Genomic DNA, 16,137 nt, shown 5'->3' on the forward strand with positions numbered 1-16,137 from the left:
TCTCATAATCATGATATGGAACAAAATCTTACCCTCATAATCATGATATGGATCAAAATCTACTTCTCATAATCATGATATGGAACAAAATCTTATACTCATAATCATGATATGGATCAAAATCTTCCCCTCATAATATTGGTATGGATCAAAATCTTACCTTCATAATCATGATATGGATCAAAATCTTACCCTCATACTGTTGGTATGGATCAAAATCTAATCATATTAATCATGATATGGATCAAAATCCAATACTCATGATCATGATATGGATCAAAATCTAATACTCATAATCATGATATGGATCAAATACTAATACTCATAATCATGATATGGATCAAAATCCAATACTCATAATCATGATATGGATCAAAATCTAATTCTCATAATCATGATATGGAACAAAATCTTACCCTCATAATCATGATATGGATCAAAATCTAATAGTCATAATCATGATGTGGATCAAAATCTAATTCTCATAATCATGGTATGGATCAAAATCTAATCCTCATAATCATGGTATGGATCAAAATCTTACCCTCATAATTATGGTATGGATCATTCCACAGGTATATTCAGCAGCACATGTGTTATATTGAATCATTTTTTTTCATCTAGGTTCCTAGTTAAGTCTAAGTAGATACACATAGATTGTAAATAAAATGGCGTATATGTCTGCACCACCCCCTGGATCTGTCGGAGGCCCCGCTACTAAAGTGGAACTTAGAATTTCCTGCAAGAATTTGCTGAATAAAGATCTGACATCTAAATCTGACCCATTGGTTGTCTTAATGTTGCAGCATGGAAGTCAATGGCAAGAGGTAATATGTTCTATCGAACAGGAGTTTTAACGCATTGGTGCAATGTTTTGTGAAATTATATGCATTTTTCTATGATTGTTTTTTTAATATTTGGACCAAATGCACATACTCTTTTAAGGATTACTCATTTTTGCTTCTTCTTATATATGGCCTCAGGAAAATATTGTTTTTGGTGTGACTCCCAATACTATTACTCAGTTAATATGCCAATTCACTTGTATATGCATTTAAATATATCTGTGTCATTTATAAATTATTGCACTATAAATAATTCATTGCATTATTTACTCCTAGGGTGACTATATATATATATAAACATATAAAGGTGAAATGGCAATGTATAATTATGCATATTAATTTATCAGAATTTTCTAATAATTTATTTTAGCCATATACAATACAGTCTGAATGTAACTTAACCCCAAACCTGGCTTTGTCTCGTCATAAAAACATATAACTTTAAATTGAGTGTTATTGTCATCAGTAATTTCAACTTATTCTTTATAGTATTTGTAATATAGGACTTTTAGACAGAACACTATCAAGCTATGCAAGCTTTAAGCCAAATGAACTCTGAAAGTACACATCATATAGTCGTCATGGCAATGCACGTTTTAATTCTATATAAACAACCAATGTACATGATTTATAGCTAAACCCCTCCCCCCCATGTGTTAACCATATTGTGGTTATATTTGTTATCTCAGATTGACAGAACTGACCGAGTTAAGAACAGTCTGAATCCTCAGTTCTCGAAAGCCTTGGTAATAGATTATTTCTTTGAGGAGGTGCAGAAATTAAAGTTCGGTGTGTATGACATTGACAATGAAACTAGAAGAGTTGATGATGATGACTTCCTGGGACAGCATGAATGTACACTTGGACAGGTGAGAATTTGAGTGTTACCGGATATAGCACATGTTCTGCCTAAACTTGAGGTCAAACATCATGTCTAATTTGCATAACAATGCATCTAAATTGCATAATTAACATTTTGGTACAATGTCAGTATATCTGTGTTAATGCTATTGTGAATAAAATAAATGAGTCATCTATCTGCCGTTAAGTAAAGATGAAATAATCTATTTTACATCATTTGGTTTATTGCATATTTATTAATCATACCTGGATAATGTTCTTGTAAGTATAAAAAGTTTGAAATAAAACAGCAAAACAAATTAAAAAACCTAAAATGCTATGTAAATATTATGAATTTATATACATGCAATGGTCAATAAAATATGTTTATCAATGGAAGTTGTTCATCATTATTTTATCTACAACATGTACAGTCAGTTTAATACCCAAGTCAGTTCAAATATTGTTGGGTTACAATTGAGATTGTGAGTTATCAAAGGATGATGAAATTAAAAATCTATAATGATACATTTTTTTTATACATAGTCAGTCATTTTTTATTCTATAAACTATGTGGCATAACACTGTGATCTCTTCAACACTGCCAGCTGATTGTGTCAAAATATGCAAATGTAGAATCCTCAAGGTTGATCAAAACTAAAAATCAAAGATTATCCTGGAAATTACATCAAAATTGACACCAATACATTTCATGGTTTTTCAAATGACAAGCTATAATACTACTCACTGAATGTTTTTTTATAGTAAGGCATTAATGCAACATAAGATGCGAATATTCCAAAAATTTGAGAGTAATAGTGAATATTGAAGGACAGTTTGAATGGATAGTTGGATTATGGTTAAACGGATAGATCTGTGATAATACAGGAGAAGTGTATCCATATATATATATATATATATCTCAAAACAAAGAATTCATGCATTGAAATGTTGGACTTTTATTGTAATATTTTTGCAGATTGTTGCAAGTGGTACGTACACAAAGCCACTGGAGTTGAAACTAGGAAAACCAGCTGGACATGGCACCATAACAGTAAGTTAATTTGACACAACATAGTTCACAATCACACTTGGCTACCATGGCTTGATCACAGTCACACTTGGCTACTATACCATGATCACACTCACACTTGGCTACCATACCATGATCACAATCACACTTGGCTACCATGCCATGATCACAATCACACTTGGCTACCATGCCATGATCACAGTCACACTGGGCTACCATGTCATGATCGCAGTCACACTTGGCTACCATGCCATGATTACAATCACACTTGGCTACCACACCATGATCACAATCACACTTGGCTACCATATTATGATCACAGTCGCACTGGGCTACCATGTCATGATCGCAGTCACACTTGGCTACCATGCCATGATTACAATCACACTTGGCTACCACACCATGATCACAATCACACTTGGCTACCATATCATGATCACAGTCACACTGGGCTACCATGCCATGATCACAGTCACACTTGGCTACCATGCCATGATTACAATCACACTTGGCTACCACACCATGATCACAATCACACTTGGCTACCATATTATGATCACAGTCACACTGGGCTACCATGCCATGATCACAGTCACACTTGGCTACCATGCCATGATTACAATCACACTTGGCTACCATGCCATGATTACAATCACACTTGGCTACCCTGCCATGATTATTACAATCACACTTGGCTAACATACCATGAACACAATCACACTTGGCTAACATACCATGATCACAATCACACTTGGCTGCCATGCCATGATTACAATCACACTTGGCTAACATACCATGAACACAATCACACTTGGCTAACATACCATGATCACAATCACACTTGGCTAACATACCATGATCACAATCACACTTGGCTACCCAGCCATTATTACAATCACACTTGGCTACCCTGCCATGATTATTACAATCACACTTGGCTACCATGCCATGTTTACAATCACACTTGGCTACCATACCATGATTACAATCACACTTGGCTACCATACCATGATCACAATCACACTTGGCTACCATGCCATGATTACAATCACACTTGGCTAACCTGCCATGATTACAATCACACTTGGCTACCATGCCATGATTACAATCACACTTGGCTACCATGCCATGATTACAATCACACTTGGCTACCATGCCATGATTACAATCACACTTGGCTACCATGCCATGATCACAATCACACTTGGCTACCATGCCATGATTACAATAACACATGTCTACTATACCATGATTACAATCATACTTGTCTACCACACCATGATCACAATCACACCTGGCTACCATACCATGATCACAATCACACTTGGCTACCATACCATGATTACAATCACACTTGGCTACCATGCCATGATTACAATCACACTTGGCTACCATGCCATGATCACAATCACACTTGGCTAACCTGCCATGATTACAATCACACTTGGCTACCATGCCATGATTACAATCACACTTGGCTACCATGCCATGATTACAATCACACTTGGCTACCATGCCATGATTACAATAACACATGTCTACTATACCATGATTACAATCATACTTGTCTACCACACCATGATCACAATCACACTTGGCTACCATACCATGATCACAATCACACTTGGCTACAATGCCATGATTACAATCACACTTGGCTACCACACAATGATCACAATCGCACTTGACTACCATGTCATGATTACAATCACACTTGGCTACCCTGCCATGATTATAATCACACTTGGCTACCCTGCCATGATTACAATCACACTTGGCTACCCTGCCATGATTGCAATCACACTTGGCTACCCTGCCATGATTACAATCACACTTGGCTACCCTGCCATGATTACAATCACACTTGGCTACCCTGCCATGATTACAATCACACATGGCTACCACACCATGATCACAATCACACTTGGCTACCATACCATGATCACAGTCACACTTTGCTACCCTGCCATGATTACAATCACACTTCGCTACCACACCATGATCACAATCACACTTGGCTACCATACCATGATGACAATCACACTTGGCTACCATGCCATGATTACAATCACACTTCGCTACCCTGCCATGATTATTACAGTCACACTTGGCTACCATGCCATGATTACAATCACACTTGGCTCCATACCATGATTAGAATCACACTTGGCTACCCTGCCATGATTACAATCACACTTGGCTATCCTGCCATGATTACAATCACACTTGGCTACCCTGCCATGATTACAATCACACTTGGCTACCACACCATGATCACAATCACACTTGGCTACCATACCATGATCACAGTCACACTTCGCTACCCTGCCATGATTACAATCACACTTCGCTACCACACCATGATCACAATCACACTTGGCTACCATACCATGATGACAATCACACTTCGCTACCATGCCATGATTACAATCACACTTGGCTACCCTGTCATGATTATTACAATCACACTTGGCTACAATACCATGAACACAATCACACTTGGCTAACATACCATGATCACAATCACACTTGGCTAACATACCATGATCACAATCACACTTGGCTACCCAGCCATGATTACAATCACACTTGGCTACCCTGCCATGATTATTACAATCACACTTGGCTAACACGCCATGATTACAATCACACTTGGCTACCATACCATGATTACAATCACACTTGGCTACCACACCATGAATACAATCACACTTGGCTACCATACCATGTTCACAATCACACTTGGCTACCATGCCATGATTACAATCACACTTGGCTAACCTGCCATGATTACAATCACACTTGGCTACCATGCCATGATTACAATCACACTTGGCTACCATGTCATGATTACAATCACACTTGGCTACCATGCCATGATTAAAATCACACTTGGCTACCATGCCATGATCACAATGACACTTGGCTACCATGCCATGATCACAATGACACTTGGCTACCATGCCATGATTACAATAACATGTGTCTAACGTACAATAATTACAATCATACTTGTCTACCATGCCATGGTTACAATTACACTTGGCTACCACACCATGATCACAATCACACTTGGCTACCATACCATGATCACAATCACACTTGGCTACCATGCCATGATTACAATCACACTTGGCTAACCTGCCATGATTACAATCACACTTGGCTACCATGCCATGATCACAATCACACTTGGCTACCCCACCATGATTACAATTACACTTGGCTACTATGCCATGATCACAATCAAACTTGGCTACCATACCATGATTACAATCATACTTGTCTACCATGCCATGATTACAATCACACTCATCTACCATGCCATGATTACAATCACACTTGGCTACCATACCATGATCACAATCACACTTGGCTACCATACCATGATTACAATCGCACTTGACTACCATGTCATGATCACAATCACACTTGGCTACCATACCATGATTACAATCACACTTGGCTACCCTGCCATGATTACAATCACACTTGGCTACTATGCCATGATTACAATCACACTTGGCTACCATACCATGATTACAATCACACTTGGCTACCCTGCCATGATTACAATCACACTTTGCTAACCTGCCATGATTACAATCACACTTGGCTACCATGCCATGATTACAATCACACTTGGCTACCATGCCATGATTACAATCACACTTGGCTACCATGCCATGATTACAATCACACTTGGCTACTATGCCATGATCACAATCACACTTGGCTACCATGCCATGATTACAATAACACGTGTCTACTATATCATGATTACAATCATACTTGTCTACCACACCATGATCACAATCACACTTGGCTACCATACCATGATCTCAATCACACTTGGCTACCCTGCCATGATTACAATCACACTTGGCTACCCTGCCATGATTGCAATCACACTTGGCTACCCTGCCATGATTACAATCACACTTGGCTACCCTGCCATGATTACAATCACACTTGGCTACCCTGCCATGATTACAATCACACTTGGCTACCACACCATGATCACAATCACACTTGGCTACCATACCATGATCACAGTCACACTTTGCTACCCTGCCATGATTACAATCACACTTCGCTACCACACCATGATCACAATCACACTTGGCTACCATACCATGATGACAATCACACTTGGCTACCATGCCATGATTACAATCACACTTCGCTACCCTGCCATGATTATTACAGTCACACTTGGCTACCATGCCATGATTACAATCACACTTGGCTCCATACCATGATTAGAATCACACTTGGCTACCCTGCCATGATTACAATCACACTTGGCTACCATGCCATGATTACAATCACACTTGGCTACCACACAATGATCACAATCGCACTTGACTACCATGTCATGATCACAATCACACTTGGATACCATACCATGATTACAATCACACTTGGCTACCCTGCCATGATTACAATCACACTTGGCTACCCTGCCATGATTACCATCACACTTGGCTACTATGCCATGATTACAATCACACTTGGCTACCCTGCCATGATTACAATCACACATGGCTACCATGCCATGATTACAATCACACTTGGCTACCCTGCCATCATTACAATCACACTTCGCTACCACACCATGATCACAATCACACTTGGCTACCATACCATGATCACAATCACACTTGGCTACCATGCCATGATTACAATCACACTTGGCTAACATACCATAATCACAATCACACTTGGCTACCATGCCATGATTACAATCACACTTGGCTACCCTGGCATGATTATTACAATCACACTTGGCTAACATACCATGAACACAATCACACTTGGCTAACATACCATGATCACAATCACACTTGGCTGCCATGCCATGATTACAATCACACTTGGCTAACATACCATGAGCACAATCACACTTGGCTAACATACCATGATCACAATCACACTTGGCTAACATACCATGATCACAATCACACTTGGCTACCCAGCCATTATTACAATCACACTTGGCTACCCTGCCATGATTATTACAATCACACTTGGCTACCATGCCATGTTTACAATCACACTTGGCTACCATACCATGATCACAATCACACTTGGCTACCATACCATGATCACAATCACACTTGGCTACCATGCCATGATTACAATCACACTTGGCTAACCTGCCATGATTACAATCACACTTGGCTACCATGCCATGATTACAATCACACTTGGCTACCATGCCATGATTACAATCACACTTGGCTACCATGCCATGATTACAATCACACTTGGCTACCATGCCATGATCACAATCACACTTGGCTACCATGCCATGATTACAATAACACATGTCTACTATACCATGATTACAATCATACTTGTCTACCACACCATGATCACAATCACACCTGGCTACCATACCATGATCACAATCACACTTGGCTACCATACCATGATTACAATCACACTTGGCTACCATGCCATGATTACAATCACACTTGGCTACCATGCCATGATCACAATCACACTTGGCTAACCTGCCATGATTACAATCACACTTGGCTACCATGCCATGATTACAATCACACTTGGCTACCATGCCATGATTACAATCACACTTGGCTACCATGCCATGATTACAATAACTCGTGTCTACTATACCATGATTACAATCATACTTGTCTACCACACCATGATCACAATCACACTTGGCTACCATACCATGATCACAATCACACTTGGCTACCATGCCATGATTACAATCACACTTGGCTACCACACAATGATCACAATCGCACTTGACTACCATGTCATGATTACAATCACACTTGGCTACCCTGCCATGATTATAATCACACTTGGCTACCCTGCCATGATTACAATCACACTTGGCTACCCTGCCATGATTACAATCACACTTGGCTACCCTGCCATGATTACAATCACACTTGGCTACCACACCATGATCACAATCACACTTGGCTACCATACCATGATCTCAATCACACTTGGCTACCATGCCATGATTACAATCACACTTGGCTACCACACAATAATCACAATCGCACTTGACTACCATGTCATGATTACAATCACACTTGGCTACCCTGCCATGATTACAATCACACTTGGCTACCATGCCATGATTACAATCACACTTGGCTACCCTGCCATGATTGCAATCACACTTGGCTACCCTGCCATGATTACAATCACACTTGGCTACCCTGCCATGATTACAATCACACTTGGCTTCCCTGCCATGATTACAATCACACTTGGCTACCACACCATGATCACAATCACACTTGGCAACCATACCATGATCACAGTCACACTTTGCTACCCTGCCATGATTACAATCACACTTCGCTACCACACCATGATCACAATCACACTTGGCTACCATACCATGATGACAATCACACTTGGCTACCATGCCATGATTACGATCACACTTGGCTACCAAGCCATGATTATTACAATCACACTTGGCTACCATGCCATGATTACAATCACACTTGGCTCCATACCATGATTAGAATCACACTTGGCTACCATTCCATGATTACAATCACACTTGGCTACAATACCATGAACACAATCACACTTGGCTAACGTACCATAATCACAATCACACTTGGCTAACATACCATGATCACAATCACACTTGGCTACCCAGCCATGATTACAATTACTCTTGGCTACCCTGCCATGATTATTACAATCACACTTGGCTACCATGCCATGATTACAATCACACTTGGCTACCATACCATGATTACAATCACACTTGGCTACCACTCCATGAATACAATCACACTTGGCTACCATACCATGATCACAATCACACTTGGCTACCATGCCATGATTACAATCACACTTGGCTACCATGCCATGATCACAATCACATTTGGCTACCATGCCATGATCGCAATCACACTTGGCTACCATGCCATGATCACAATCACACTTGGCTACCATGCCATGATCACAATCACACTTGGCTACCCCACCATGATTACAATTACACTTGGCTACTATGCCATGATCACAATCAAACTTGGCTACCATACCATGATTACAATCACACTTGTCTACCATGCCATGATTACAATCACACTCATCTACCGTGCCATGATTACAATCACACTTGGCTACCATGCCATGATTACAATCACACTTGGCTACCATGCCATGATCACAATCACACTTGGCTACCCCACCATGATTACAATTACACTTGGCTACTATGCCATGATCACAATCAAACTTGGCTACCATACCATGATTACAATCACACTTGTCTACCATGCCATGATTACAATTACACTCATCTACCGTGCCATGATTACAATCACACTTGGCTACCATGCCATGATTACAATCACACTTGGCTACCATACCATGATTACAATCACACTTGGCTACCACTCCATGAATACAATCACACTTGGCTACCATACCATGATCACAATCACACTTGGCTACCACACCATGATCACAATCACACTTGGCTACCATACCATGATCATAATCACACTTGGCTACCATGCCATGATTACAATCACACTTGGCTAACGTGCCATGATTACAATCACACTTGGCTACCATGCCATGATCACAATCACACTTGGCTACCCCACCATGATTACAATTACACTTGGCTACTATGCCATGATCACAATCAAACTTGGCTACCATACCATGATTACAATCACACTTGTCTACCATGCCATGATTACAATCACACTCATCTACCGTGCCATGATTACAATCACACTTGGCTACCATGCCTTGATTACAATCACACTTGGCTACCACACAATGATCACAATCGCACTTGACTACCATGTCATGATTACAATCACACTTGGCTACCCTGCCATGATTACAATCACACTTGGCTACCATGCCATGATTACAATCACACTTGGCTACCCTGCCATGATTGCAATCACACTTGGCTACCCTGCCATGATTACAATCACACTTGGCTACCCTGCCATGATTACAATCACACTTGGCTTCCCTGCCATGATTACAATCACACTTTGCTAACCTGCCATGATTACAATCACACTTGGCTACCATGCCATGATTACAATCACACTTGGCTACCATGCCATGATTACAATCACACTTGGCTACCATGCCATGATTACAATCACACTTGGCTACTATGCCATGATCACAATCACACTTGGCTACCATGCCATGATTACAATAACACGTGTCTACTATATCATGATTACAATCATACTTGTCTACCACACCATGATCACAATCACACTTGGCTACCATACCATGATCTCAATCACACTTGGCTACCCTGCCATGATTACAATCACACTTGGCTACCCTGCCATGATTGCAATCACACTTGGCTACCCTGCCATGATTACAATCACACTTGGCTACCCTGCCATGATTACAATCACACTTGGCTACCCTGCCATGATTACAATCACACTTGGCTACCACACCATGATCACAATCACACTTGGCTACCATACCATGATCACAGTCACACTTTGCTACCCTGCCATGATTACAATCACACTTCGCTACCACACCATGATCACAATCACACTTGGCTACCATACCATGATGACAATCACACTTGGCTACCATGCCATGATTACAATCACACTTCGCTACCCTGCCATGATTATTACAGTCACACTTGGCTACCATGCCATGATTACAATCACACTTGGCTCCATACCATGATTAGAATCACACTTGGCTACCCTGCCATGATTACAATCACACTTGGCTACCATGCCATGATTACAATCACACTTGGCTACCACACAATGATCACAATCGCACTTGACTACCATGTCATGATCACAATCACACTTGGATACCATACCATGATTACAATCACACTTGGCTACCCTGCCATGATTACAATCACACTTGGCTACCCTGCCATGATTACCATCACACTTGGCTACTATGCCATGATTACAATCACACTTGGCTACCCTGCCATGATTACAATCACACATGGCTACCATGCCATGATTACAATCACACTTGGCTACCCTGCCATGATTACAATCACACTTGGCTACCACACAATAATCACAATCGCACTTGACTACCATGTCATGATTACAATCACACTTGGCTACCCTGCCATGATTACAATCACACTTGGCTACCATGCCATGATTACAATCACACTTGGCTACCCTGCCATGATTGCAATCACACTTGGCTACCCTGCCATGATTACAATCACACTTGGCTACCCTGCCATGATTACAATCACACTTGGCTTCCCTGCCATGATTACAATCACACTTGGCTACCACACCATGATCACAATCACACTTGGCAACCATACCATGATCACAGTCACACTTTGCTACCCTGCCATGATTACAATCACACTTCGCTACCACACCATGATCACAATCACACTTGGCTACCATACCATGATGACAATCACACTTGGCTACCATGCCATGATTACGATCACACTTGGCTACCAAGCCATGATTATTACAATCACACTTGGCTACCATGCCATGATTACAATCACACTTGGCTCCATACCATGATTAGAATCACACTTGGCTACCATTCCATGATTACAATCACACTTGGCTACAATACCATGAACACAATCACACTTGGCTAACGTACCATAATCACAATCACACTTGGCTAACATACCATGATCACAATCACACTTGGCTACCCAGCCATGATTACAATTACTCTTGGCTACCCTGCCATGATTATTACAATCACACTTGGCTACCATGCCATGATTACAATCACACTTGGCTACCATACCATGATTACAATCACACTTGGCTACCACTCCATGAATACAATCACACTTGGCTACCATACCATGATCACAATCACACTTGGCTACCATGCCATGATTACAATCACACTTGGCTACCATGCCATGATCACAATCACATTTGGCTACCATGCCATGATCGCAATCACACTTGGCTACCATGCCATGATCACAATCACACTTGGCTACCATGCCATGATCACAATCACACTTGGCTACCCCACCATGATTACAATTACACTTGGCTACTATGCCATGATCACAATCAAACTTGGCTACCATACCATGATTACAATCACACTTGTCTACCATGCCATGATTACAATCACACTCATCTACCGTGCCATGATTACAATCACACTTGGCTACCATGCCATGATTACAATCACACTTGGCTACCATGCCATGATCACAATCACACTTGGCTACCCCACCATGATTACAATTACACTTGGCTACTATGCCATGATCACAATCAAACTTGGCTACCATACCATGATTACAATCACACTTGTCTACCATGCCATGATTACAATCACACTCATCTACCGTGCCATGATTACAATCACACTTGGCTACCATGCCATGATTACAATCACACTTGGCTACCATACCATGATTACAATCACACTTGGCTACCACTCCATGAATACAATCACACTTGGCTACCATACCATGATCACAATCACACTTGGCTACCACACCATGATCACAATCACACTTGGCTACCATACCATGATCATAATCACACTTGGCTACCATGCCATGATTACAATCACACTTGGCTAACGTGCCATGATTACAATCACACTTGGCTACCATGCCATGATCACAATCACACTTGGCTACCCCACCATGATTACAATTACACTTGGCTACTATGCCATGATCACAATCAAACTTGGCTACCATACCATGATTACAATCACACTTGTCTACCATGCCATGATTACAATCACACTCATCTACCGTGCCATGATTACAATCACACTTGGCTACCATGCCTTGATTACAATCACACTTGGCTACCACACAATGATCACAATCGCACTTGACTACCATGTCATGATTACAATCACACTTGGCTACCCTGCCATGATTACAATCACACTTGGCTACCATGCCATGATTACAATCACACTTGGCTACCCTGCCATGATTGCAATCACACTTGGCTACCCTGCCATGATTACAATCACACTTGGCTACCCTGCCATGATTACAATCACACTTGGCTTCCCTGCCATGATTACAATCACACTTGGCTACCACACCATGATCACAATCACACTTGGCTACCATACCATGATCACAGTCACACTTTGCTACCCTGCCATGATGACAATCACACTTCGCTACCACACCATGATCACAATCACACTTGGCTACCATACCATGATGACAATCACACTTGGCTACCATGCCATGATTACAATCACACTTGGCTACCCTGCCATGATTATTACAATCACACTTGGCTACCATGCCATGATTACAATCACACTTGGCTCCATACCATGATTAGAATCACACTTGGCTACAATACCATGAACACAATCACACTTGGCTAACGTACCATAATCACAATCACACTTGGCTAACATACCATGATCACAATCACACTTGGCTACCCAGCCATGATTACAATTACTCTTGGCTACCCTGCCATGATTATTACAATCACACTTGGCTACCATGCCATGATTACAATCACACTTGGCTGCCATACCATGATTACAATCACACTTGGCTACCACTCCATGAATACAATCACACTTGGCTACCATACCATGATCACAATCACACTTGGCTACCATGCCATGATTACAATCACACTTGGCTACCATGCCATGATCACAATCACATTTGGCTACCATGCCATGATCGCAATCACACTTGGCTACCATGCCATGATCACAATCACACTTGGCCACCATGCCATGATTACAATAACATGTGTCTACCGTACCATGATTACAATCATACTTGTCTACCGTACCATGATTACAATCATACTTGTCTACCATGCCATGGTTACAATTACACTTGGCTACCACACCATGATCACAATCACACTTGGCTACCATACCATGATCATAATCACACTTGGCTACCATGCCATGATTACAATCACACTTGGCTAACGTGCCATGATTACAATCACACTTGGCTACCATGCCATGATCACAATCACACTTGGCTACCCCACCATGATTACAATTACACTTGGCTACTATGCCATGATCACAATCAAACTTGGCTACCATACCATGATTACAATCACACTTGTCTACCATGCCATGATTACAATCACACTCATCTACCATGCCATGATTACAATCACACTTGGCTACCATGTCATGATCACAATCACACTTGGATACCATACCATGATTACAATCACACTTGGCTACCCTGCCATGATTACAATCACACTTGGCTACCCTGCCATGATTACCATCACACTTGGCTACTATGCCATGATTACAATCACACTTGGCTACCCTGCCATGATTACAATCACACATGGCTACCATGCCATGATTACAATCACACTTGGCTACCCTGCCATCATTACAATCACACTTCGCTACCACACCATGATCACAATCACACTTGGCTACCATACCATGATCACAATCACACTTGGCTACCATGCCATGATTACAATCACACTTGGCTAACATACCATAATCACAATCACACTTGGCTACCATGCCATGATTACAATCACACTTGGCTACCCTGGCATGATTATTACAATCACACTTGGCTAACATACCATGAACACAATCACACTTGGCTAACATACCATGATCACAATCACACTTGGCTGCCATGCCATGATTACAATCACACTTGGCTAACATACCATGAGCACAATCACACTTGGCTAACATACCATGATCACAATCACACTTGGCTAACATACCATGATCACAATCACACTTGGCTACCCAGCCATTATTACAATCACACTTGGCTACCCTGCCATGATTATTACAATCACACTTGGCTACCATGCCATGTTTACAATCACACTTGGCTACCATACCATGATCACAATCACACTTGGCTACCATACCATGATCACAATCACACTTGGCTACCATGCCATGATTACAATCACACTTGGCTAACCTGCCATGATTACAATCACACTTGGCTACCATGCCATGATTACAATCACACTTGGCTACCATGCCATGATTACAATCACACTTGGCTACCATGCCATGATTACAATCACACTTGGCTACCATGCCATGATCACAATCACACTTGGCTACCATGCCATGATTACAATAACACATGTCTACTATACCATGATTACAATCATACTTGTCTACCACACCATGATCACAATCACACCTGGCTACCATACCATGATCACAATCACACTTGGCTACCATACCATGATTACAATCACACTTGGCTACCATGCCATGATTACAATCACACTTGGCTACCATGCCATGATCACAATCACACTTGGCTAACCTGCCATGATTACAATCACACTTGGCTACCATGCCATGATTACAATCACACTTGGCTACCATGCCATGATTACAATCACACTTGGCTACCATGCCATGATTACAATA

General features: G+C 41.2%; 1 protein-coding gene across 1 annotated transcript in view; it reads left to right on the plus strand.

The window, feature by feature from the left end:
* LOC100369774 (copine-3-like) overlaps positions 1–16,137 on the plus strand; it is a 52,429-nt gene that overhangs the window by 3,161 nt on the left and 33,131 nt on the right. The window contains exons 2-4 of the mRNA XM_085500478.1: positions 625–827; positions 1,535–1,714; positions 2,665–2,739. Of these exons, the coding sequence (XP_085356604.1) occupies positions 669–827; positions 1,535–1,714; positions 2,665–2,739 (414 nt within the window). The 5' untranslated portion in view covers positions 625–668. The remainder of the gene's footprint in view (positions 1–624; positions 828–1,534; positions 1,715–2,664; positions 2,740–16,137) is intronic.

Source organism: Saccoglossus kowalevskii, chromosome 6, assembly GCF_978046115.1.
Source record: "Saccoglossus kowalevskii chromosome 6, keSacKowa6.1, whole genome shotgun sequence".
Lineage (NCBI taxonomy): Eukaryota > Metazoa > Hemichordata > Enteropneusta > Harrimaniidae > Saccoglossus > Saccoglossus kowalevskii.